The sequence below is a fragment of the Phoca vitulina genome, unplaced genomic scaffold, assembly GCF_004348235.1.
Source record: "Phoca vitulina isolate PV1807 unplaced genomic scaffold, GSC_HSeal_1.0 scaffold56, whole genome shotgun sequence".
Taxonomy (NCBI): Eukaryota; Metazoa; Chordata; class Mammalia; order Carnivora; family Phocidae; genus Phoca; species Phoca vitulina.
In genome coordinates this window covers 2692919-2720804 of record NW_022589759.1, presented here as the reverse complement: position 1 = coordinate 2720804, position 27886 = coordinate 2692919, and the positions used below count along the sequence as shown (strand labels likewise).

Below are 27886 nucleotides of genomic sequence, written 5' to 3'. Positions count from 1 at the left end.
GGTGGGATGGGATCTTTAACAGGGCCACCTGGCCCCCTCCTTCTCCCCATCTTCCCTGGAGGTGCATTTCTCAGGGACCAAACCTTTCAAGGTATCACTGAAAATGCAGAAACAAGGCAAATCTGAAATAGAGCACTACTTTTGAAAACAATTTCTAGCAACACGTCATCAAGCTACAAGGTAACACTATATAAAACATTAAGTCTCAATGAACAGGATTCCTATACAAAGGACATGTTTGGCTTTTTGGGAACCTGCACAACAAAGGAGGCAGTAGAAGAACCCCAGTACGTGAGGTGGTTTCCGGTCCTCGAGAACTGGCATTGACAAGTGGGGCCTGTGTGCACAGGGGCTGCCTCGATCCAGCTTGCAGTGTGGAGGCTGATGGTCCCAGCCCGGTGTGGCCGCCGCACAGAGTGCGGCCCTGTGGGTTAGGCTGAACCTGGACAATGCAGCCCAGGGCAGAACCGGTCTTCTGTCACTTGAGGAATCACACGGCAGAAAAGATACAGAAACACACTGTTTTAGTCCTTCTTAGCGATCCTCATTCTTTAGAGATGCTATCTGTCCTTCTTTAGGGCACAAAGCCTGAAAATGGCCAATTACCAAAAGGCAGGCAATGGTCCAAACGTGGGACTTCCCACAAACATGGGTAAATCAGAATAAAGATCAGCATACGAGTTAGACAGGTAAAACTTTCCTCTAAAAATAAATAGCTCAACTAGTAACAATGTTGGATCAGTGATTCAGAGGAAGATTCAAAGAAACTCAAACACCTAAGAACAGTCGATTCGAGTACCTTCTCACAAACTTTAAGGCTCCTGATCCTCATTAATTTAAAGATTTTTTTTTTTTTATTTGACAGAGAGAGACACAGCGAGAGAGGGAACACAAGCAGGGGGAGTGGGAGAGGGAGAAGCAGGCTTCCCGCCGAGCAGAGAACCCGATGCGGGGCTCGATCCCAGGACCCTGGGACCATGACCTGAGCTGAAGGCAGACGCTTAACGACTGAGCCACCCAGGCGCCCCCCTCATTAACTTAATACCTGGTTCTCTCTCCTAGCACTAAGTGGACAATACTCTCCACCTTGGCACAGCCTTTCCACTGGGTCAGAGCCCTCTCCAAATGGACAGTGCCCTTGCTCCCAGGCACGGCCACGTCAGAAGCCTCTGCAGGTGGCACTCGTCTACTGGGGTCTTCAGAGTAGCACACAGATGCTTGGCTGACATAGACTTCTTAAAGAAAGACCTGCTCCTTCTAATGTTTCCCATTATTGAGACGCAGAGAAACAAACAAAAACCATGTCCGTGCCCTGGAGATATGTAGGCGATGTAGCTACTCTTTTCTAATCAAAAGGAAGTTTTCTTCCACTTGACCCTCTGCAATTCTTCTGAACTGATTCATCCAAAGATGACTAAGCTCATGGGCCAGTACCCTAAGAGGCTCTGGTACCAAAGAATCCTGAAGATGATCTAAGTCCAGCCAACCAACTCCTTCCCACACCCCCGTTCCACCTTCTTAAAGAGTTCAGATTCTTGCGTCCTTCCAGAGTACTTCAAAACAGATTTAAACTGGTCATAATTAGATTTTTTTTTTTTTTTAAGTAGGCTCCATGCCCAGCATGGAGCCCAACTCGGGGCTCAAACTCACAACCCTGAGATCACAACCTAAACTGAGACCAAGAGTGGGATGCTTAACTGACTAAGCCACCCAGGTGCCCCTAAAATGGTCATAATTAGACTCTTAAGGATATCTTAAGTTACTACATCTAGTATTTAGAAAGGACGATCAGATTTAAAATTGTAATTACAATCAGAGGAGCCATGTGACTACATTCTTCTATGGAAGAACTGAATGTCATTCCCCTGTGACACCACTAGACAAGAGCAGTGAGGACAAACACCCTGGTAAACAGCACACCTCCTCCGGCACCCGCTCGGAGCTGTCTTGGCTGGGTGACCGCCCCAAGTACTAAAACTCTCGTGTGCTTCTGCCTGGTGGAACCACAGGGTGCCCTCAGGCCAAAGCAAGTGTTCTCAGGAAACCCAGTCCACAGGGCAAGGCTCCACACTTTAAAATCCATTTAAAACATGTCATGTGAAGCAAAAATACATCCTTCTCTGCACATCACAGGGAGCTACTTTATCCTGAGCTGGCACATGGACAAACTATAATCAGCTGAATAACAAGAATGTTTTAACCATGCACAGATTATGAACCAAGCCTACAGCACCATCACACTGACTGACACACACACACACACACGGATCTTTAGAAATGGAAATGGCCAAATGCGTCACTTTTACGTAAAATTGCACATCTCAAGAGCAGGATGTTTTTTGGGTAAGGAATGACAAAGCTTAATGTCAACTCATGCTTCTGCACCCTCAAGTTCTAAATGGAAAAATCTCCCTGTCTACAAGGTGGCTTTTGCCACTTTCTCAGCTGCCTGCCATTTCTGTGCTCTTTGCGGAGTGGCTTGGGCTGATGGCGGTCCCACAGCCACACAGAGGCCTCTGTGCACCAACTGGACGGGCTGGCTTCACACTCAGGACAGTTCGCGGCAGGGCTATGCTGTTTTTCCTGGCTAGCAATTAGGAACATTTGTTATGTTCTGTAAGTGTGCCATGTGAAATGAAAGATTTTGCCCGTTAATCAAACATAAAAAAATATTTCTGCTTTTCTCTAACCATTCCATTAAATAGTATAGAGCAAATTTGATTTTCTTTTATGTGCTACAACCACTCTTCTCTGATGTTTACAGATGTCATTTATAAATATACATTCTCTGTAAAGATTAAATGAAAAATCCTATCCCCTTGAAATACATGCTAAACCCAATACAGATCAGAAATCTCACTCTTCGAGGCACCTGTGGCCAACCCAGGAAGAGACCCCAGTTCTAATCTTGCCTCCACTACCCACTGGCTTCGTTGCTTTTCCTGGCTCTCACTTTACTTGACCAGAAGAAACAGAGACTGGGAGGGATGGTCTTTAGAATCCCTCTCATTCTACAATGCCAGGACATGTTTGGGCAGCTGCTGGCAAACAAACAGAACACCGTCAGTATTTCTGTGAAACACAACTTCTACAGAAATTATTAGTTGTCTTGCATGAGGCTAATGCGTATCATTCATTGATCGAAAATACTTTTAGATACGGCACTTCCCAATGACCAAAGCGAAATCATTTGATAGAGTAAGCATGCAGGGATACACCGAGAGTCAGTGAATGCACGGTCTTCCAGATGTCATTCATGTCTTGCAGGATTCGTTTGCTTTCCAATTACAGTGTCTCTTAATGATAACAGGGCTCATTTAAGACATCTTTTTGCACATAGCTAATCAAAAGTGTCACTTACTAATAAAATAGCCCCCATAGCGTTAGTCCTTTATAATTATGCTTTTACTGTGGGTGCTGAAGGACCAGCAGGGCAACGACCACACACCATCACTGCTTCAGACGATGCCAACAATCAAGCAGACAGTGCTATTTGGGAGTGGCCACAGAAGTCACTAAGAAAAACTATTTATTTTCTGGTATACACGATCGCCTCAAAACCTTTGCCACAACAAGATGCCAGCTTCCATCTGCAAACCACAGCTCCTGCCTATCCTATGCTCTTCAGGGGGAGGGGCAGCGTAACAGACAGGCCCACAAGAGCAGTGAGGTCCCCTCCGGCTGGGCCAGTTCAGAGCTGAGTGTGGGCCGAGTTCATGCCTGGCAGCTCCAGGCTCAGTTCCACACCCAAGTGTCTGCCACATGGGGACGAGCGGCCCACGGGGCCCGCCTCACACACAGGCATGTGCTTTGCACAAGCAGCTTGGACGGTCCAGTGTCACCGCCATGCACAAGCACATGACTTCTAGGAACTGGCACACTTTTAACCATCATGCATCTTGGATTCTCGTTCTTACGCACTTAGGAGTGTGCAGAGAATGGAGGCTCCTTGTGGAACTGGAGGCAAACACACCTGGGCAGAAGGCTGCCCTCGGAAAATGGTTTCAAATGTCCTGTTTTCTCTACTGAATGGTGTTGACTATAAAAGTGTATATTTTCTGTGGGAAATTTAGAAAACAATGAAAAGAAATCTGAATTCCCAGCTTGCAGAGATAACTACTGTTAATATTCGGATACACTTCCACCTTTTTTTTCTTTTTTGGGGGGGAGGGGGTAGAGGGACAGGGAGACAGAGAATCCCAAGCAGGCTCCACCACAGAGCCCAAAGGGAGGGGTCGATCCCACAACCCTGCGGTCATGACCTGAGCCCAAAGAAAGAGGCGATGCTTAACCGACTGAGCCACCCAGGCGCCCCTCCATCTTTTTTCTATGCACGTTTTGGCATAATGAATACAAAATGATATACCAAACGTGTATAAATTTATACTGTTTTTTCCACTTAATATCTATTACACCATAAACATTTTCTCATGCCATTAAATACTCTTTAAAAAGGCTGTACGCACTTAAATTACAGGGTTGCAACACTTTAAGGCACTACATTATACTGGATACACATGCATCTCTATCTAAATTTGTAAGTATTTCTCTAGAACAGATTCCTAGAAGTTCAAGTATTGGGTCAAATATAGTGAATCTTTATAGAAGTTATCAGCCTTTCTAACTTGCTGGCCCAGTTGTGGGGAGGTGTCAGATCACATTTGGCTGTCATTTCCAGACAACGCTAATATATGGGATCGGAAAGCGAGTGTCAACGTCCCAGAACGGCTGTTCCTCACAGAAGTCCTTTTCCCAAATCCTTTTTCTCAAGGCATCTGTCATTCTCAGCAAGTAAATCAAAAGGGCATGGTGACCATCTGGGAACAACCCTCCCAAACAGCTGTGGATGCTACAAAGTTGTTTCTTTGAGTCTATATACAAAAGAATAACCCTGGCAGGATCCCATTTCCTTAGCAAGGAGAAAATAATTCAGAAAGGCAGACATCCAGGTTTTGGTCAATGGTGTCACACTGCTCTCCTTTGTAATCAGTGATGGTACCTTTTCCACAGTTACCGTGGGGAGCAAGGGGGCCGGGAAGCAGACCTTTGATCTGTGGCTCTGGCAGCAAGGAGCAGTCTCATGGGTGCCCTGGGTCTCTCTGGGGCTGCAGCCACACCCCACTGCCTGACCATGTCTCCAGGGCATTCTTAAAATAAGTATTTCACCTTCCCTCTGCCTCATTCTAGCTCAGCAGAAAGTAATTAGAAGAGGTATGGGTCTCGGCCGTCCAGAGGCTCAGCCCAGTGGGGCTGTGTGTGTCCAGGAAAGCCCGGGGCCTTCGCCTTCCCCGAGCAGAGGGCTCCATTCTGCTGCTGCTTTCCAGGCGCTCACGTGGGTCTAGGAGGCAGCCAGGCTCCCGAAAGGATGCTTCACTGCTCTGTCGTGACTCACCCAACACCTTGCAGCCCTGGGAACTGACTGCGCTGTGGGGGAGCTGCTGGAAGCTAGCTGCTGGGGACTTCGGCCACCATCAATGTACTCCTGCCAGAGCTAAGGGAGGCAGGCAAATGGCTCCTGAACCACTGCAGATCACCTTACACACGGCTGTCCACAGGCAGGGACATCTGGATTACTGTCCCAGAGACTAAACGACCACCTGAGCTGGAAGCGCGGCCCAGAGGTTTAGGACATGCCTCAGTGGCCAGGTCTCTTACACCACGCACCAGCCAGGCGGAGATCCTGGGGAAAGCACGTCCTTTCACCAGGGTAGACCTGCTGGATCGGGGGGCTCTGGGAGTTCTAGGTTCTCAGGGGAGGCAGCTTGTGGATGAAGTGGGGCAGTCATGGCACCTTGTAGCTCAGACATGGCCAAGTCCCCCAGAGTTCTACAGGTCATCAGGTGCACACCAGGTGAGAGGCCGCCCTGAGGGAAAGGAGGACCCCACATGAACACAGCAGACGCACCTTCTGGAAGGAATGTCTCTTTCTCCTTCACTGAGAGGCAGTAAAGGGCACACGGTGATAACACAATGCCATGGAGAGACACAGGCAAGGCCCCGTCGGCTCAGTAAACCACTCAGAGGATAACTGTAAGGATTCTGCCCGCAGCGACGGTGTCCAGGTACATTTCTCACAATTACTGACTTGCGTTTCACACCTGTGACAGCCACAACGGTGACAACGGCCAAGTTCAGCAGGCACGTCGCGTGTACTGCCCGTGAGGTCAGCACTGACAGCACCCCACTTTACAGATAAACAAATGGGGGGCTTGCAGAGGGTGCACCAAGGTCACAGAGAGAGCGACTGAGACGTGCTGCTGCGGCTTCTAAGCTCATTCTAAATCACTGCCCCGGGGCGCCTGGGTGGCTCAGTTGTTGAGCGTCCGCCTTTGGCTCAGGTCACGGTCCCAGGATCCTGGGATCGAACCCCGCATCGGGCTCCCTGCTCGGCGGGAAGCCTGCTTCTCCCTCTCCCACTCCCCCTGCTTGTGTTCCCTCTCTCGCTGTGTCTCTGTCAAATGAATAATTAAAATCTTTAAAAATAAATAAACCACTGCCCCATCTGGTCTCCTGTCTTTAAAACCACAAGGCACAGGCAGAGAAAAGCAGGAGGCGGGCTGAGGAAGCCCACTGTCCGAAGTAGCTACAGGTGGGCAGCTGAGTCCGTAGCAGCCTGCTCCCCTGGCGGGGACACCACGCACATCTCTGAGAAGGTGGGACAAAGGCCAGAGAGTCAAATGCTGCACAATCTTTGTGCAGTAAGAACGAATTAATACATTTTGTATGTATTTCATAACCTTCATCTGAGAGGTCTACAGTGTTTAGAAGGAACTGTGAATCCATATATTCCAACAAAATACACAAGAGGCAAATTCTGGGATTCTAATACCTACACGATAATAAGTCTATGGGTAGAAAATCACAGAAGGATATGCCAATGTGTATCAAGGAGTCCATGTGAAATAATACCATACCCTAGCATTGAACTTCCCCCACCCCTCCCCAAATCTTCAGTGGAATTCAGGGATGGTTTTCCCGATGTCGATGAAAATTCACTCTGGTTGCATAAGTAGCGAGGCCAGAACAAAAGCCCCAGGGGCTGGAGAAAGTCGCTGCTTTCAAATGATTCATGCAAAGGGAGGCCCAGGTGTGGAAGAACAAAAAACACAGGACCCCAAGATAAGAAATGGCATTTTCAAAGTTTGTGATTCTGGCCCAGGCCTCACTAGCGATGAGATGTTCCAGGAAGAGGGCGAGACGGTTGGGATGTCAACGAACAGTGCTGGCCCTGACGGGCTGCACACAGTGTGGCCAGCCGTGTCGCTGGCACCTCTGGTTGGTGTGGTTTCCTTTCACATAGAGGGAGTCTCTTCACCTAACATGACCAATAACATCATCTGTTGCTATTTTTGTATTTTTGATAAAATTAGCAGGAGGTAACTGGCTATTCCCCAAAGCAAAACACTCCTCTCTCTCTTCCTGGAGAGACCACCTGGAATCTTCCTAAGGTGGGCTGCAGTCGGCCCTCGTCTATGAAGTGCTGGCCTCCAGGGGACCTGCAGCCTCACCGTGACTAGCCCCTTGTGCAGCCTCCCCAGGTCCATCCCCTCAGCTGTGAGCAAATGCCACCTCGCTCCTGTGACCCACGTAGCAGCATTCACTTAAGGAGAAGCTGTGGACCCGACTTCCAAGGTAAACCCAAGTGCGTACGAAAGACACCAAGGGATATCTGAATATTCAAACAGGATGCCAATGCCTTCCCCGTGGCACTGGGCCTGGACCCGGAGAGACCCATCCGCTCGCTTCTGGGTCATGCGTGTTCCTCCTCTCCGTTTTTATCGGGGCTAACCTAGGAGGAGCACAGGCCCCAGGGGGCCCAAACCGCCTGGCTGTGGTGTTTGTGGGAAAGGCCCACTGGGCCGCAGTGTTCCATTTTGGTGTCAACCTTGGAGTTGGATGTTATTGGTTTTCCATGCCCAAGGGAAGGCTGCTATCCAACTCTGATGATTCAGGTTTAAGGAACGGAAGACATGGAACAGCAGCTTCAATCCAAATGAAGCACAACTCTCCCTGTTTCCTCAGTAACTCTGGCTGCTTGCCAGCGGGCGGGATCATAACCTACATGCTGGCCTCTGGGATCGAACTCCTTCTGCAGACTAATGTAATGTGTACTGCTGACTGTTCTGCAGATACGGGTCACAAAGGCATCAGCTAATGAAGGCTGTGGGTACTGCTTGGAGACCCAGGTCACAGCAAGACAAGCTACACTTAGAACAGAAAAGCTGATGAGACAGTACATTGTCATGGCCAGGATGGTGGGACACAGCTCTCAGAGATGAAACCCGCTGGCAAACAGGGTGTCAAGGCATTGGCCCTGAGTGGACTGTTCCTTCTGCCATCTAGAACTGGTGTCTTGCAGCAGAAGATCTTGAACCTGGCTGCTTATCAGAATCCCACAGGTTTGCAAAGGAGATTCTTGGGCCCGTGCCTGGAGACTGATGCAGGAGCTGAATTTTCAAAAGCTTATGGATGATTCTAATGCACAGACATGCTGGGCCTAGTGATAGCTGCCATGCCAAAGAATACCACACAAGAGGAGATGCCTCTGAGCTATAGGCCATTGCTGGCCACAGGACCCACCTTGGACCACAAGATTCCTGTTGGTTTTGGGCGCTCGCACCCCGTGGCAATGACTTTCGTCGGAGTGAGAATGTAGTCCACTGTTAGGTCGTGGTCCTCAAGCAGCGCTTCAGGTATGTCGATGACCTGGTCAAACAGAAGTGGGTGAGGGGGCTGACAGGGAATGCGGCTCCTGTGCTCAAAGCACCGCACAGTAGAAGCAAAGGGCTCACCAGACCCATGGGGATAAGGCCTCACTGCCACACAGATCCAGCTCTGGCTGATACCACTCACAGCAGACGTGGAATGAAGGCAGAGACCAGTTTGTCTCCTTCCCTCCCCGCCCACTCGCTCAGGGGGGTGTGGCAGTAGCCTCTACTTGGCCCGTTCATGGGCAGCACCTGGCAGTCATGGACGATGGTGACCACAGGCGTCCCCTGGCTGACTGCTCCCATTGACACCATCATGGCATATTCCAGATCAGCGTAACCTTCTCCCTTCCCAATTCTCCAGCCTAAGAGACATGCAGAGCATCAGTATCTCAGGAGGAAATGTTTCATTAGGTCACAGCAGAAGCAGAAACTTGGACTCAATATCCCTGGCACCTCCTTAGAAACTTCCACAGTGAGCCCACAGGCAGCCCTCAACAGTGGGGCTCGGGGCATGCCGACGCTGCATACATACAGGGGTCAGCACACGCTGATGTGAAGCTTGAGCCTCTTAGATGTGTTACAAAAAGAAATGGAACCTGTGTTTATGTGAGCAGAACTCACATTTAAAAGCAATGAAAGAGTAGTTTTTAAAAAGACTAACAAAAAATTCCTACTAAAAACAAAATCTTTTTAATCAATTTCTCTTGGAGGAGAAATAAAAATTAAAATCAGGAATATGTGATTTAAGATGACATCATCTTGTCTTCCGAAAAGTCCAGCAGTCCCTGGAAGAGGGCTGGGTCTGGCAGAGCTAGTCCCATACTGTGGACTCCTAGGTGGGGCCCACGGAAGTCTTAGCTGAAGCTGCGTGGGAAGCTCCAGAGCAGGTAAGAATGCAGCAAGACAGGAAACACGACAACGCCTCTGGCTCCCACAAGAACCAATGTATCCTGCCATCAGGAAGCCCATGGCGCCACAGAAATTCTAACTTCTGCTTAACATCAGCATCAGCATCCTCACCAAAGGCATCACTGCCCATGCATCTTTCTGAGATTCTCATCTGTCATGCTCCTTTTACAATTACCAGCCTCCAATCATGCGAGCAAATAAACGTGAGAAAAACAGTGCAGAGGAGAAACGGCAAAGGACAGAACAGTCCACAGACAGAGGCAGGCAGGTGAGCGGCAAACGTTGAGCAATGACCACCTTCCCTCACCATTAAAGGCCAATCAGATGGCACATGAACTACCACTGTTCATTACTGGATTGGTAAACATGGAAGTTGGATGATTCTAGTTATTCACGAGGGAGTAGGGAGAGACGTGAGGTGTATGGTGCTGGGGATGTGAGGGAGGCGACCTTTCTAGTGGGTTATTTGGCAACAGCCACGAGGATTTCAAGTCCACCCTTCGGTTCAACAATTCCTCTGCTGGAGTTATCCCACGGATGGCCCTCGAAGGCACACAGAAACTCTACCACAAGACTACACCTCACTTTAGTGTGATCTGTAAGGGAAAAGCCAAAACCAAACCCTGGTGACATCTTAAGTGCCCATCAGTCTGCAGGGATGGCCAAAGACCCTGGCCAGACATCATCTAGCAGGGCACAAAGTGCTGTATGCGCTGCTGCCCCTCCTGGGAAAACAGAACCAGGACAAACATAACCCGCACAGAGAATGCAAGACATGTGTGGACTCACAGGCATTTCTGCGTGTCAACACAAGGAACCGCCGACGGTGGGCATCTGGGAAGAGCACAAGTGGTGTTTTCTGTGCTATTCCAATTTTCTACATGTGCGCGTGGTGACTTCTGTTGTGTTAATTGGGGGTTATCTGAATGATGACATTTATAGAATACTGTTTTCTTCTTCATATACCCTCAGCTAAGAAAGAAAACTCCTGATCCTTAAAAAGACCTCTTTGTTAACTTCCCACTGCCAAAAGGGTATAATAACCCCAATCCTGTCCTTTGGCCTCCTGGTCTCTGAAAAGCCAACCCCAACCTACTGAAGGACCATCCTATGTAAACACATTGCTGCTTCTGTCCCAAAGTCCTCTCCTGCTCCACCTCTCTCCAAAACACCCAACCCTGAGGTCACTTCTGAGACGCTGCCCTGCTCAGGGCCCGAGGGCGGCTCTTATGACCCCCACCAATGTCAGTTCTGACTTCTGTGTGTAGCACCGAGCACATCATACCAGAGCACAGCTGCTGTGTCTGCTCTTCCGGCTCACTGTGGGCCCAAGGCAGAGACCACCCAGGGCTGGCCTGACACCTGGCCCACAGTAGGCACCCAGGGAACATGTGCTCATGGGAACCCATCCCTGATAACACAGATAAAGCGTTGTAACTGGGAATACAGAGAAAGCAAAGAACGAAGCACTACAATGTCTCACGTACTAGTGCAAAGAGCTGGCAAACACCATATACTCCAGGTGAAGATATGAAAGGCCAACATTTAAAAACACGACACTCAGGGTTTGGAATGAATGACTTAAGAGCATCTCTCAACTATTTGTTGGAAACCAGAAACCTCTTTTGAAGGAAGATCTTGGCTTTGGCTGGTTAATTTCCAAAGGGACAGTTTTAAGGACAGGTATCTTAGAACAGTCTTTTTCCTCTTGGAGGGGAAGGAGAGAGAATGCCTTCCCAGCAGGGGGCCCAAACCACACTGTGCAGGCGCAAGTCTGTGACAGGCTGACCTCTCGTGGAACCCACTGAGCCCGTGGCAGTGTAAGCAGCAGTATAACCAGATCGTCTCTGAAGAGAGTCGAGCCAGGCCTGGAGTAGAGCAGCAGAGGCAGAAGAGGTCCCAGGGGAACCACAGGGGCCCAAGTCCTGCAGGCGGCTGGGCAGAGGGCAGGGGGCAGGCAGCAGCGTGGGACACCCTCCCCCCTCACCTGCCTGACCGGCACAGCATCAGGCCTCCCCGGGCAGGCTCAGGACACCCTGTGTTGCCCAGAGGCTGCTGCTCCCTACCAGAAACAAGGTTTAGAACCTAACGTTTTTCCATTCCCTGGAGATTCTCCAAAACCAACTATTTACTGACATACTACAAATAAATCCAGCTCCAGTTCCAGGTAGTTTAAGAATAGAGGAAATAGCTTTCACCACCTGAAGAGAGATGATCTCACTTTATTTTTCCTAAGAAAAATGAAAATACTGTGAAGGTATTGAGTGTGAGGGACTGCGTTCATTCTTCAAAATGAATGAGAGAGAGAGTGGTCTCAGAGGACAGACGTGTGTCCGGAAAACTGAGATTACTTACCTTCAGTGTTTAAAAGATGAACAGCAGAACGTCAAGCTGCAGGTCACATCCAGGAATTTCTGATTTTAATCTTACCTTTTTCAGAAACAGCAACGGACCCCACCACAACTAAGTCCACAAGAACCCTGGAATCCAAGCCCACAGGAGTGCTGTAGTTCCTCACGCCCTGTGAACACAGACGTGGGCCTGAATGCTTCCTGGGCAGCGAGCGGCGGCCGCACCTCACAGTTCAGGGTCTGAGTCAACCTCCTGCATGAGGCAAACCCATGCCCTACAATGAACACGCAGCATTGTGGAAATGGCATTTTAGGAAAACCATGGCTCAGAAACCATCTTAGGATAATTTCCCACAATTTCTTCCCCAGGAAAGATGCCACTTGGAACTAATAGCACAAATGAGTAAGATGTTAAGTTCACAATACTGAGCAAATCATTTCTTCCCACGAGGCAGAAGAACACAGTGGTTAAACCACAGGCTCAGGAGTCACACAGAACCGGGTCCAGATCCCTCTTAGCCCCGTGCCCTCAAGAGGAGGAAGCTGACCTTCAGTCTCTTCACCTCTAAGACAGAGGTGCCACCGCCCTGCCGGACGGGTGCTGGAAGGGAAGGAGATCACGGGGGGCGTGCGTTTAGCACATTACGACGTGCTCAGTAAAAGCGTGGGACAGACAATGTATAAAACACTGGGGCTGTTACCTGCACGTGTGGCATCTTCACTTCTGAAAAATTACTTGTTCAACCAAAATGCACTGAAAGTACACACGTTTACACTAACTGAGGCTTGTATTTACAGAGTACGGAGGCTGATACGGTCACGGGTCTCAGATAACAAGGGCTACAAGTCAATCTAAGAGCCAAATTCGGACACTGTACAGACCAGTGCCCGGCACTGGAGGGTCACGGCATGTGGTATTATGCCTCGTCTACAGGCACATGACAAGTCACTTACGGGATCAGTACAGGGGGTTGGTTTGGGGGCTCTCAGCAGTCAGAGCACAGTCACAGGCCCACTGTGCCCCATGGTGGGAAGGCCTGCTTTGCTTAATCTCACAATGGCCATGCAGCTGGCATCTCACACCCACGGCCCACATCCTCAGCCCTGTTTTAATGGGCTTGGTGCCTGGCAGCCTTGGTGAGCAGACACCTGTGTTGAAACTCGATCCATCAGACTTCCTCCTCCCTCCCTCGGTCAGCTTCACCTGCTCTGTTGGCCAGACAGAGTGTGAGCAACCAGGAGTCTCCCCGATTCTCCAAAGTCCTGTTTGATTCAACAAAACCTCAGCTGACAAACATTTCTGTGTGCCCAGAGAGGTGGTTACTGGAAGACTCCTGAGTTAGAGAATACAAAGACACCGAGATCACACAGGTGGCTGGGACGTACTGGTGGCAGAGGTGTTCAGGGACAAATTCAGAGACTTCTCTGCCAAAAAGCAAGGCCACCTCTGAGTCTCCTAGAGTTGACCCACACGGGGGCAGTATCTCTGCCGCTAAGCTCTGGCAGAGTAGATGACGACTGCACCACGACTGGCAGCTGCACACAGAGGCCCTAAAAGCCTCTCTCCCCTGTGCCATCGAGAAAACAGAAACGTCCTTTTCAGGTTCCAGTGTCTCATGTGCTGACAGAGCCCGAACTCTGCGGCTCAATCCCTAGTGAAGTTCAGTCGCGAGAGCTGGTCCGGCTCTACCCCGGGCCCAGCCACACTTTCAGGGGCACGTGTAAGGGACCAGCCGGTGCCGGCGCATCACAGGGAACTTTTGCCAACACACAACGTGGCAGTCACCTTTCAGAGGGGCGGGGATGCCGTGAAGGGCGACACAGACCACTACAACCACCACAGGCCCCTGTGATGGACCCTCAGATACATGTGACCTGGACCTCAACCCCAGAAAGGGAACCGCTGGTACCGTCCCAAACCCACGACTCCGGAACCGCTGATCACACTCCCTGCCGGCTCTGGGAAATGTGAGCTCCTGTCTGCAGCCCGCGTCTGCCAACTGCAGACGGTCACACAGTTTGCGTTTTTGAACACCGACCAGAACCATGACTGTCTCTTATTTTTCTAATTTTCCCTTTGCAGTTTTTTCTACATATATTTTATTGTTTTACTTTATTACACGTACTTTTGAAAGCTGTATCAAATTCTATTTTTGGAAGAAGGTTATCAATAAGTAACAATAAAAATTCAATTCTTAAATATCAGACTTAAGTGGAAAATCTTTTTTAAAAAGATTAATGCCCTATCTTGATGCCCTATTTTTTATTCCCAATAGATGAGGAATCAAATGACCTATGATCTATTCTAGGACTCTGAAAAAAAATCACCAAATTCTACTTCTTTATCTGCAAAATACAAGACAAATGCCACCACAGGGCACCATGAGGTATTTATAAACTTCAGTTTTACTACATTGTAAACACTCAAGAAAACCACATCACCGAATTACTAAAACCATCATTCAGAACTGGTGAGGCAATTTCCAATCCAAGTATTTTGGAAATTCCTGAGTTCCCAGTTGCTCTGGTGGCACTTAAAAAATGCTATGGGCCACCAGACTACGGCACACGTTAACATCAGGAGGTGCCAGACCACCCGATAACTCATTTTTTCTTCATTTTGAATAGGGAAATTACAATCTGCCAAGTTGGTGCAAAAGAGAAACTGGGTGACTCAAATGGAATACATGCATTCATGGTTTTTCTACTTGGCTCCTTTGCTGATAGGACTGCTGAATACTTTGCCATCTCCACTCATTTGGCTTTGTGAAAAATGAATTTCAATTTTGTGGTGTATTTTACACATTCTAACTCACCAGAAGTCTCGGCTGAGAACAGCGCTCTCCTTGTGGGTGATGCGGCCTCCTGCACTTACCTGAGAGGTAGCACATTTCCTCAAGATGTCTTTAGTTGCCCCGGGAGGTGGTGTGATCTTATTAAATAACCCCGTTCTCAGTCGTGGTGTTGGGACCAACAATGTTTTTTTGCTCTTTTAAAAAAAGACAATCAATAAATTACAAAATTAAACATAGAAAACTTGTGTATATTAGCATTTCAGGGGCAGAAGCAAGTGACTATTATTGGCATCTTTTGGTGTGTGCCAAGGAAATGACTTCTTCGCAAACCCAATTAAATAACGTATGGTGGTCAATCTTACTCAGGGCCACTACTCCACCCCACTTAGGATGAAGAGGCAGTGAGTTGTCAAACTCCTGAATTCTACTTTACTTGCCACTCAAAATCACTACAGATACAAAGTGACAATGTAAATCCAAATGAAGGTCCGTTCTCATTAGAATTCCAACCAGAACTTTCCTGTGTCCTCCCCTCCCAGCATCACATACTACAGTTACAATGCTTCCTTTTTTTAAAAAGATTTTATTTATTTACTTGAGGGAGAGCAGGAACGGGGGGAGGGGCTGAGGGAGAGGGAGGAGGAGACTCCCTGCTGGGCAAGAAGCCCGATGTGGGACTTGATCCCCGGACCCCGGGATCATGACTTGAGCCGAAGGCAGAAGCTAAACCGACTGAGCCACCCAGGCGCCCACAATGCTTTTGTTTGAAACCCGCACTGCATGATCTCAAGCCTTCATGACCAGTTTGCTGTTCAGTAAGTTCCAGTCTCAGAGATTAATACTCATTATAATCAATATTCTGCATTGACCTGAGTCCACAGGCCCCTTTTCCTCTATTTAGTTCCCAAACACCTTGTTGTGAGTCCCAGAGCATGGATTTGCAAAGTGCACGCCCCTGGCCAGCAGGTGCGCCCCTGGACACCTGTGAGAAATGACCAGAAGCTCGGGGGCAGGCACAGCAATCTGCTTTCACAAGCCTGCCAGGTGATTCTGATGCCCAGGAAAGTTCCAGAACCACTGCTACAGGCATCTCTGCAGACTATGCTGGGGCAGGCCCTGAGGCAATTATAAAATTTTAAAATTTTCGGTGTAAAAAGAGTATATTTTAGTTTTTGTGCAGGAGATGACAGCCTGAGACCAATATAAGACAGGTTGGCTTACTTAAAGCCATGAGAGAAATATTTCCACACAAGTCATGACCATGTGCTCTTTTCCTTTGGAGTGTGAAAGGTTTGGGTTCATTCACAGTCTGAAGATTCTGGTGTACTGCCCATTATGATGGTTGCTCCCTTTTCTGGAAGCTGCTTGTACTTTAGATCACCTGAGCAGTGGGTATGCAGACCCACTCAGAGCATCTGATTCAGAACCTGACATCAGCAAGAGATAATTTTCAAAGTTCCCTGGGTGGTGCTAACATGCAGCCAGGGTTGGCAAATGCTGGCCTGGCCAGTGGTTCTTAAAGGAACCATCAGGGGTGTTTATTACAAAGACTCTAGGGGCGCCTGGGTGGCTCAGTTGATTAAGCATCTGCCTTAGGATCAGGTCATGATGCCGGGATCAAGCCCTGCATCAAGATTCCTGCTCAGCAGGGAATCTGCTTCCCCCTCTTCCTCCTGCCCCCAACCCACAACTTGTGTGTGCTCTCAAAAAAAAAAAAGCAAAAAACAAAACAAAACAAAACAAAAAACCCCAATAAAATCTTTAAAAAAAAAAAAACCAGACTCTAGAAACCTACTGAAGGTCTGGGGTTGAGCCTGGGAAACTGTGTATCCCCAAGCACAGGCCGCTGTGTCCCCAGGCATGGACTGTGGCCATGTGCCTTGGGATCCCTGCCTACACTTAGGCGCGCTGTGGAGCACGCAGGTTTACCTGCTTCCCAAGTGATTCTTAAACCACTAAAGTTTCCATTTCCAGAAACAGAGAGGATTCTGTAGCCCTACAGCACAAGGACCAAACACGTCTTTATGTCTTTTTCACCACTATTATCCCTGTGCCTAGCAGAGAGCCTGGAATACAACAGATTCTCAAAGCTTGGCTTTCTTTCCCCTGAATAAACAGACAGTGAGGACCCTATTCCATCCTGCTACCTGGCTGCACTCCTCCTACAGGATGTCTTGACTAATCTCCAACACACTCAAGGCTTTGATTTGTGCTCTGATGGGCTGACAGGTAAGAACCTCATACATGCAGAGAACTGGCTCTGGAGTCACAGTGTGGGTCGGAATCCCAGCTCCACCATTACGAAATGGGGGACTTGGGCAAGTCATTTAACCTCTCCGTGTCTAGCTTATTCCATGTCATATGGCAACAGAGATCGCTCCTACAGGGTTGTTGGCTGAATTAAATGAGGTAATATAGTGCAGTGTTCTGACAGAGCTTTGTCCTCACACAAGGCAACCACTCACTTCGGGCTCTTCTCTGCTGCTATTATTTCCTCTAGTTCATTAAAGTGAATTACTGATTGGGAAAATATGGCTGGCAAGAAAGAATGCTTCCAGAAGGGCCTGACTGGGAGGCTTCTATTGGGGCTGAACAGCAATCAGCAAACAATCAGCAAACAAAATCCCCTACACGCAATCCTTGAAAGAACCAGAGGAGGATCCCTACACCCTCCTCGTTCCCTGTAAAATCATTTTCTGGCATTCCCTTCTCCACACAGGCTGCAAGGTGCACTGTGGGACCAAGGCCTCCCAGGAGCTGTGGGAGAGCTGAGCGGCCACACAAGGCGTGGTCGGTCGACTAAGGAGGAACTCTGAAGATCTGGATTCATATCATCAACAGTAAGTTGTCTCAACAAAGCAGCAGCAGCTTTGTTAATAAATCAGTGCTGATATATGGATGTTCCTGCTTGTACAGTTTTGTTTGTATTTAACTTACAGGTTTATTGTGGTTTTACAGCTGCGTAAGAACTATGAACATTTAAATTTATACCAAGTTTTCTGTTTATACTTACTAAATTTAGTTAGTGAATTTAAAGCAACCCTCGGGGAGTTTTTTTTTTTTTTTTCCTTGAACAGGGGCCTAAGTATGTAAGTTAAGAAACACTGTTCTGATTTATAAATTTTGGGGACTCCATCAGATTTCTTACTCATGGGTTATCAAGTATCAAAGAATTATAATATAAAAGTAGCAGAAGGAAATAACCATAACCTTTCCCTTCTGATGAAGCACATCAGATTAAAGAGTGCCTCAAGGTCATCGTTGTGAATGTCCTTTATCTTTGAATTTAGGAACATTCATGACTTCTGACAAATTAAAGATTTCTGGACTCTTCCTGGAAAAAAAAAACTCCAAGGGTATATTCTGTGTGAGAGGGAGTCAGAAGCACCATCCTTCTAAATATATGAGTCGCACACATTTGCCAGCCACCTGGAGAATGCATTTTATCAGTGGCCAGGGCTCTGGCTCAGGAAAACGGGATTACCTGCAGCGCCAGCAGGCGAACACCTTCCAGCGGTTTATCGGGGTCCACTTTAACTTCCTGCGTTCTGGCAAAAACTTCTAGGTCTCTGATGTTTTGGCAAGCCAGATAAGAGCCCTAGTTAGGCAAACAGACAGAGGTGCACTTACGTCGAGGACGAAGAAGCGAGCATTTGTCTGGGGAGCATCAGGATTGACTTTAATGGTTCTGGCCATTTTGAACGCCTGCAAACGTGGGAAATGCTCAGCAGCACGGGAAGCACCCTGTTTCCAAATGCAATTGCACATTACTGACCGGACAGCATGATCCTGGGCCTACTGCACGCAGGAGCAGATTGGTCTAGCATCTCATTCAGACAGGTGGGGTGCACTAAGTCTGAGACAAGATCTAGGAGTCACCCAAAGAAGTCTGGGAAAGTAGTCAGGGTAGAAAGGGGCTGAGAAAGCGAGCCCCAATTTAATTTTAACCAAAATAAAACATACATTCCAAAAAGGTGTAGAAAGTGTATAGTTTGATGAATTTTCACAAAACGAACACAGCTGTGTAATAACCGCCCAAAACAGGAGTATATTACCACTAACCCGGAATTCCCACCCCTCTCCAAGTTGGTTCCTTTTTAAACATTTTTTACTGATCCTGTGCATCTTTCTCTTTTTCCTGTACTTCATGTATATTTCTCTCCCTGGGATAACAAGCACTAAAGCAAAACAAAGTAGCAACAAAAACATACAAAAACAACAGTTTTTCAAAGGCCCAGGATGGCCTCAGAACCAGCTCAGCTGAGGACCAGAGAAGGGTGGGAGCTTGTTTCCAAGAAGCCATGAATGGGAAGATAAAGTCCAGCCAAAATGGGGGGTGATGGCAAGTAAATGAGCCATACCCCCTTTGGGCTGGATAGAGCAACCAGTGTATTTTCAAAAAGCACTTCGTTTTCCTTGTGGAAAACATGCATGCCGAAATTATGAGCTGTGTATGTTCACTCGTTCAAGCAAACTTGTTTCCTATGAACAGTGTCATAAACAGACATCTTTGATTATCTTCTATTCTGAACAGTGGAGAAACTGAGGCCTGGAATCATCAATCAGGGACCGGCAAGGCCTTCCTCTGTCCAAAGATGCTGGTCCAGGCCTCCTCTCAGAGGGCATCATTCCTTGCTGTTCTTAAGGGAGCCAATTTTGAGAAAAGGGACCACAACAATAACATGCTTCCAGCCAGGACAAATATCTTACTCCACGTCAAGTGGCAAAACCTGACCAACCCACCAACCCTGCACAGAAAGGCAAGAGGCTGTAGTGAAGGTTAAGGAACACAGACGAGGGACATCTCAAAACACAAAGGACATGCGGGCCAGTGGTGTGGATTTTGCACTACTACTCACTGTTCACCCAACTCGGATCCACCATGAAGCAGGACAGTTAAGTGCATTACTAACTCTCTCAATCAGGAATAGCCTGTTTTCCTTTTGAATGCTCCAGGAATGCTTCAGTACCTTGAAGTTGGGAATCCTGTGATGAACAGGCCGGGGAAAATCAGCTAAATTTTGTGATTCCATGTAGTCCCAAATCTGTTCACGAATGTCCTGTTTGGAAACACCTATGGCAACAAAGAGTGGGACTAGTTAACATGGCAGAAAGGAGTCCTGCCACATATGCAGGCCGGGCGCTGCTGGGTGCCTGCTCCAGCTGCACCCTCAGCACTCCGTCACGCCAGACCAATCCAGGGCTTCTCAGCTCTATGGCGAAAAATCAGGGTTAGTGATAAACTCACAACAAATTGCTAAAGTCCAAAAACAGAGTAAATTCAAGACAACCCAGGTGTTTAACCTAGCTCTACTGAGCTATAGGAGCAGCAGAACAAAATGCAAAGCGAGCCAGGTACCCAAGCTTTCCTCGGGTCCTTGCTGGGAAACGCACGTTCTCATCAGTCAACGCACTGCAATCCTTGGTCTAACTAGTTTTGACATAGTTATGATTAGTGCATGCAGACTGTAAACCCAGAAAGCTTGCCTTAAACGTAAGCGCTTTGTAAACCACCTATTATTTTGGATTACCAATTACAATCCCTTTTATTAGTATAGCAACTTCTTATTCTATACCAAACTTCAGAAGCGCATTTTTTGTCAACAAATATCTTTAATTTGATTGGAGCAGTTTTAATAAAATCTGCATTAACCATGTGTTCCTCTTGGAGTGGAGAACAATAAAAAGCAGTTTCCAGTTAGGTGGAAAAACATAAAACCAGCACCTTCACAAAGACACATTTTTAAAATATTCACTGAATTTTCATTTCTGTTGGTCCTAAAGGATATCCTCGTACTTGTACAGAAGTCTGTTTCAAATCACTTTATCTACTTGATCTGTTTTCGTAACAATTTGTCATGCGGCCAGCACTGAGAATCATGAGGCAAGGAACTCATCATGAGGTCATGTCAGCGACTGGTAAATTCTCAACACCAACCTGCCCTAACCGCTGGTGAAGAGGAGTGCTGACTACCCTGCACCATCTGAAAGTCCCCGTAGGGACACACGCACAGGGCTTAGGGAATGTGCATCTCCGAAGCTGGCAGTGAAAGACAACCTCTTCAGAGAACCCAATGTGCACCACAGCTCGATGTGAGGTTCTACATGTACTCTGTGTGGCTGGGGCACCTCTCATCACCTGAGTAGGAAGGAGGGGCAGATACAACCCCACAGGTCCTCAGTCTCCCTTCAATGAGTGCAGGATATTGAAAAGTGACCCACGGGAGCAGCCCAGGGCCAGGGACTGCTGGGAATCACCTGGATGGGTGGTGCGGTTGGGCTGGCAGCTGGCTTCTCACCATACATTTCTGAATTGTGTGGCTCTGAATCATGTGAATCAATTATATTCTAAAATTTTATTTTTCATAAATGGACTTTGAAAACATGCAGAGGGGACTATATTGACAAGCCTCTCTCCTCGGTGCCTGCTGGGGACCAGCTCTCTTCCCCCAGGGCAATCAGCGCACCCTTTTTTCCTCATGAATTTTCCCCCAGGTACCTCTGGCGCACACAGAAGACACTCCCTGTCGTGTCCTTTCCCTAGTGTGGCACACTACACAGCACACAATGCCCTGCACACTGGTGTTCTTGCCAAATATCTTGCAGACCAGCCCACGTGGTATACAAGAGCACCTCCGTTCTTTTGTGAAGTTGCACGGTATTCCATTGTAGGGACAGGCCAAAATTTACTCAGGAAGTCCCCTTCTGAAGGGCAACAGGTGGTTTCCAACCTTGTTACCGAGGTACACTTTGCCGCCAGCCCATTTTACCTCAATTTGTTAACTCTCCACGTGTAGTCTAAGGCATAAGGGCCCAGAGCTAAAGGCTTCCACTGCCTACGCCCTCTGGCTAGGCCTAGATCTCCTCAGCACCGCATGCAGCCCAGTCCCAGAGCCTCTTGGAGCCCACTACAAACACTGCTCGGGCCTCCTGCCCCTAGCTGTGCTTTAAAGCCATTCCAGACACCAAAACTGCAGATTTGGGTGTGCTTAGGGAACGCACATCTGTAAGACGCAGCCTGAGTCGGCCGACACAGGCAGTTTCCAGCACTGGGCTTGTTCTTTCCTCCTGGGAGCTCTGCACTGAAGGTGTCTGCTGCCAAATCTGCTCATCTCTCTGTCCCTTCGATAAACCCTCACCACTCTTCAAGGCTCGGCTTCAGCACCACCTCCAGGAAGCACCCCCCCTTCTGCTCCACTGCCTGGGGATCCCTCTGTCACAGGGTCACAGGGAGCTCTAGGCTACCACGCCCTGCTGCCCACTTCAGCCTCACCTCCATCACTCCTCGCGGTGGAGTCAGAATGTGGCTCAAGCATTACTGGTCCCTGCTTCCACACACCTGCCCATCTCTTTGTGCCTTTCACACCCTGGTACCTCCTCTCCCTTCAGGTCTGCCTGACACACCACATCCCCCGGAGGTACTCAGAGTGCCCAGTTACAGGCAGCTGCCCTCCTTTAGGAACCCAGAGCACCCTGTTTTTTTCAAACACAATTATGTTGATACAACTATAAGGTTAATATACTTACCACTTTCACTAACAACCCACAGGTGCTACAATATTCCCAACACCTTGCAGGATACTGTGTGCGACACAAGAAACATAAGAAATTGTGGCCCTTGCTCTGGAGAATCAATTAATCACAAACATCTGAGTGACTCCCACTGAGAAAGCAATAACGGCGATCGGGAGCAGCGGGAGAGTGAAAGGGCAGGTCCTTGCCCTTGGGAAAGTTACAAAAACACGGGAAATGATTAGGAATAAAAGGCAACATACATTCGTGTGAGGTGCCTGAACCCCGCTGTGTAACTGCCTGTTACTCCCCCCCACGGGCTGTGGCTCTGTCGGGTCACGAGGGTCTCACTCCACTTGCAGCTCTAGCTCTGCGCTCCGGCCGGCGCTCCGCAGGCATCCGGACGGGCAGGATCTCCGGCCGAGCTGTTCCCAGGCTGCGCCCTTGCTAAGGGCAGAAGCGCACTGACTCCCGGCTGTGGAACCTGGCTTTGCCAGGCTCGGGCTCACCGTGGGCTCCGGTCCTGGGTACTGTCTGCCAAGCAGCCCCGCAACAATCACCAAAGCTCTTCTCCACAGAGGGCGAGCCCCTGGAGCCCAGGGGCAATGAAGCAAGTGTCCCAGCGCCTGGGCAGGGCCGGGCACAGCGAGGCCTCGGAAAGCATTTCAGGGGACAGTGATTAAGCGGCCCGGCGGCGAAGCTAAGCTGGTTTCCGGTCCTGCCCTGCCACCGGCGTGAGCCTGGGTCTGCTCGCGGCACCGTGGGTATGCTAGTGCGGGCCTCCCAGGTGCTGGCTACGATCGGTGGGCACGGCTCCAGTCCTCTCTCTTCTCCCCACTATCTTCACTCCACCGACAGGGTCGGGCATCAGGGTCCGAGACCGGCGCCGGCTGGACCCCCGAGCCCCGCTCAGTCCCCTCCGCGTCCCCTCCCGCCTGTCCGGTGGTCCCGCCCGTCGGATAGGTCCCCGGCGGCCCCTCACCCGCCGACCCCCGCCTGCCCCTCACGTGGGTCCCCGGCCGCCCCTCACGCGCCCGCCCCCCGCCGACCCCGGGTGGGTCCCTGGCGGCCCCTCACGCGCCTAGCCCTCAGGTGGGTCCCCGTTGCCTGCCGGCCCCTCACTCGCCCGCCCCCCTCTTGCCCCTCGGGTGGGTCCCCGGCGGCCCCTCACTCGCCCGCCCCCCTCTTGCCCCTCGGGTGGGTCCCCGGCCGCCCCTCACGCGCCCGCCCCCCGCCGACCCCGGGTGGGTCCCTCGCGGCCCCTCACCCGCCTAGCCCTCAGGTGGGTCCCCGTTGCCTGCCGGCCCCTCACCCGCCGACCCCCGCCTGCCCCTCAGGTGGGTCCCCGGCCGCCCCTCACGCGCCCGCCCCCCGCCGACCCCGGGTGGGTCCCTCGCGGCCCCTCACCCGCCTAGCCCTCAGGTGGGTCCCCGTTGCCTGCCGGCCCCTCACTCGCCCGCCCCCCTCTTGCCCCTCGGGTGGGTCTCTGGCGGCCCCTCACCCGCCCGCCCCCTGCCTGCCTGCCCCTCAGGTAGGTCCCCACCCGCCTCTCCCGCGGCTCCTTACCCGTCTTCAGCTCCATGACGACGCAGTCAGTGAGCGACGCCTCCAGAAGCCGAATCCGGCGCGGAGTGACGTCACCCGCTCGCGCGCTCTCCCCGCGCCTGCGCGCTGACAGCGAGGGGGCGGTTGCGTCGCCGTGGAGGCCTGGAGGGAACAGCCCGGGGCGGGCATGCGCGTGCGTCTCCGCGGGCAGGGTGGAGGGACGTGCGGGGGAGGCCGGCGTGTTTCCTGAGCTGTCATTTGCTGGTGGAGCAACTCGGGGTTGAGCGCCTGTTCCCAGGGGCGTTTGTGCGGCGCTGGGGCTACCGAGGTGAAGAAGCCCCGGGCCTTTCCGAGCCCACCGCCGATTCCAACATACCCCATCTCCTTTTCTGTTTCCCCAGAGGCCCCCTCCTCCTGGAAGCCAGCCTTGATTGCTCCTCCAGGATGTGATTCCTCTTCTCTGAGAAACACACCCAAGTGCTCACACCTGGGTGTGCGTCTGCCTCAGCTGTGGACACTTTAAAATGTCAGGTTGTAGGGGCGCCTGGGTGGCTTAGTCCGTTCAGCCTCGGACTCTTGGTTTCAGCTCAGGTCATGAGCTGATGGTCGTCGGATGGAGCCCCACGTCGGGCTCTGCGCTCAGCATGGAGTCTGCTTCAGAGTCTCCCTCTCCCTCCTGCCCTCTCTCAAATAAATAAATAAAATCTTTTAAAAAAAAAGAAAAAAGTAAAATGTCCGGTTGCTAGAGTGGGGTTCACTGCAGGTGGGATGGTGACCAGCCTGGGTGCTGTGTGAGTTGAGAAACACCCCTTGATTTTACTGTGGCCTCTGGATCTCCTAGGGACTGGAAGAACGTGGCAGCCCGCGTTTGTTGGCTTCTATCATTCCTTCAACGCGTAGGGTGTGTCAATCTAAGGTCCAGGAGGTGGCTCGGGAGATGGGGCTGAACAGACCAGCCCAGCTGGAGTCCTCTCTGGGCTCCACTCCAGCAGGAGAGAGAAGGAGGTGCATTCACACTTTAGGAAGATGACCCCTCCTCCCAAATGAGGCCGTGGCAAACCCAAGTCACCAGTAACCACCTCCTAATGAGTAACTGCACACCCTTAGTGTGCCTCGTGCATGGTAAGCATGCAAGAAGTGGCAGCTACTTTTCAAAATGATATATTCAATACTTGATAAGGTCCCCACAACAAACTTGTGAAACAGACAAAGCACTTTAGTACCAGCTTCAAGACAAAGATAGGGGAAACGAGGTTCTGGGTGTTGCAGCGACTTATTGAAGCTCCCTTCAGAACTAATCCTATACCCTTTGTCTTTATCAGATAGAACATTATCAGTGCAGTAAGAAATACTGCTACAACCATGCCAGGCACCAGGCTAAGGGTCTTAGAAATCATACCTAAATACGTCCTCACAACAACCGTGAGCAGCAGATGTGACTGGCGTTCTACAGGGGAGGAAACAGAGGCTCGGGATATTAGTGAGCCTTGCCCAGAGCGGCCCGACTGGGAAAGGGCAGCACCTGTGCTTAATTACAAATCTCGCGGCTCCCGGTCCCAGCTCTACATCCCTGGGTGGTATTCGTGGCGCTAATACGTAAAGACATTAACAGGCCTTCATTCCACAAGAGGGGGGCCATGTCTCTTACAGGCTGGCAAAAAGGAGTGCAAAGCTTTGCTTTGGGCAATAGAAGGTTATCAAATAAAATCTCTCAGGGAGGTTGGTGTCCTTGCCCACTTTTGGGAAAACACAGTGGATGTGTGGAGAATATTTTATGCAAACGGACCTGGCCGCAGGAGTGGAAATGTGTGCAGCACTCACTGTTACCCAGCTGTGCTCAGAGCAGCGCCCAGGGCGCTCACCAACCCAAGTCCCTCAGGCAGACAGGCTGGTGCATCCCCCAGAGTAACAAGCCACCCACCGGGGACAAACTCCCTCACTGGCAAACGTCAGAAAGCAGAGAGCACTCCCCAGGACATTCCCTTGGGCCCCTTCATTCCCTGTTGCCAAATTAGAAGTGCTCCCAAAGCCCAGGCACTTAAAAGAATAAGTAATTATGAAAGAGAGACCCCTTAAGAAGAAATGAGTTGGCTCTCCTGCAAAAAGATGTTCTAGAACTTTGACCCAAATGCTTCAAACTCAATCCTATATGTAAATTTGCCCTTGGGTCACTTGAGAGTTTTTTAAAAGAGTTTCAATAGAGCCATTTTAGGTTCACAGCACAATTGAGCCAAAGGTACAGAGAGTTCCCATACACCGCCACTAGCCCCCCCACCTGGCGCAGCTTCCCCCAGGATCAACATCCCACACCACAGCAGTACCTTTGTCACATCACCTCTGACACATTATCACCATGGACTGAATGTTGGTGTCCCCCACCCCCTTCATATGTTGAAGCCTAATGCCCAGTGTGGTGGCTTTAGTAGGTGGAGTCTTTGGGAGGTGACAGGTCACGAGGGCAGAGCCTCCTTAGTGCGATTCTTGCCCTTATAAAGGGGACTCCAGAGAGCTCCCTCACCCTGCCCCTTCCACCATGGGAGGACATAAAAAGGAGACAGGCATCCGTGAACCAGGATGCAGGCTCTCACCAGACACAAAATCTCCTGCCACCCTTGACCTTGGACTTGCCAGCCTCCAGAACTGTGAGAAAGAAATGTTTGTTTAAGTTGCCCGGTATACAGTATTTTGTCATAGCAGCCTGACCTGACTAAGGACACTAAAGGGGACACCCCAAGTCCAGAGTTTACCGTAGGGGTCGCTCTTGGTGGTGGACATTCTATGGGTTTGGACAGAATGGTCTCACTGCCCTAAACATCCTCTGCTTCGCCTATTCACCCCCCCTCCCTCGAGTCCCTGGCAACCACTGATATTTTACTATCTCCATATTTCTGTCTTTTCCAGGACGTCATAGAGTTGGAGTTGCACAGGATGGAGCCTTTCAGATCGCCTTATTTCACTTAGTGATATGCCCCTTCCATATCTTTTCAGGGCTTGGTAGCTCTTTTCTTTTTAGAGCTGAATAACAGTCCATTGTCTGGATGGACCACAGTTTATCCATCACCTATGGAAGGACACCTTGGTGGCCCCCAGGGTCTGGCGATGATGAACAAGCTGCTGGGACACCATGTTTAGGTTCACTTGAGGGTTTCACAGCTTGTCACAACATTGCCTTGTGAGTTCTCACAACCCCTTCGAGCCTGGCCAGAAGGAACACATAGTGAAAAAGGCAAGAGCATGAAGAGCTGGGTCATGGATCTCCAAGCTGTGTGACATTGGGTAATTAACCCCACCTCTCTGGGCTTCTGTTCCCTTTTCTGTGCAAGGTGGGGAAGTGATTCCTCCATTACCATCGGTGAGAGGACAGAGCGGGCTAGTCCACAGGGAGTCTGAGCACACCCAGCCCGCAGCAAGCACGCTGTCATCGTCCCATAACCATCCTGTTAGACAGACAAGAGCAGGTGTTGAGAGATGAGGTCCAGTGATTCACCCGAGGTGCTGGGGTGCTGACAGCCAGGCCTCGCCCCGCATGTGCTTCTGAAACGCCGACGCTTCCAGCCCTTAAGCTGTGCAGGTACGGACTTAACATATTAAACGCCACCTTCTGCTTTCTGCTCCCCGACTCCCCCGGCATCATATGCACACACACGCACACACACACACACACAACTCCTAAAGTGCTAAAAAGAAAAAAACACACACCAATAATTTTAATAACAACCAAGACTGGTTCCTGAGGAGCTAGAAGATTCCCTCCTCCCTTCAGGCTTTCCTCTGTCATCTGGCTTTGCTCTTGAGTTATGTGCCTTCATCCATCCTGGGATCAGGTGAGGCCATCCGTCAGCACCTGGCACTTCACTGGAGATTCTACTCTAGCAATATGAGGATGCCCCAAGTGTCACAGTGTCGGCTCGCTCTTCCTGCTGCCACCACCCAGGCCAAGGGTGTGTCACCATGCTTTGGACCGCAACCGTCTCCTGTCTCCCAATTCTTTCTTTCTTTCTTTCTTTTTTTTTAAAGATTTTATTTATTTACTTGACAGAGAGTGAGTGAGCACAAGCAGGGG

At 50.0% G+C, this 27886-nt stretch overlaps 1 protein-coding gene across 7 annotated transcripts in view; it reads right to left on the bottom strand.

Annotated features, from left to right (window-relative positions):
• Window positions 1-23909, bottom strand: part of MTHFSD (methenyltetrahydrofolate synthetase domain containing) — a 34374-nt gene extending 10465 nt beyond the window's left edge. For 4 of the 7 annotated variants that reach the window (XR_004297653.1, XM_032389781.1, XM_032389777.1 and 1 more), the window contains exons 1-7: window positions 23845-23909; window positions 19737-19840; window positions 18251-18364; window positions 14847-14960; window positions 12051-12141; window positions 8961-9073; window positions 8581-8706 (exon numbers count right to left, since the gene is read on the bottom strand). Coding sequence is in view for 6 of the 7 variants with exons in the window: in XM_032389781.1 (XP_032245672.1) it covers window positions 8581-8706; window positions 8961-9073; window positions 12051-12141; window positions 14847-14960; window positions 18251-18364; window positions 19737-19840; window positions 23845-23860 (678 nt within the window). In the remaining variant the exon portion in view is untranslated. The other 3 variants (XM_032389778.1, XM_032389779.1, XM_032389780.1) reach the window with 3 other exon arrangements.
• Between the last annotated feature and the right edge of the window lie 3977 nt (window positions 23910-27886).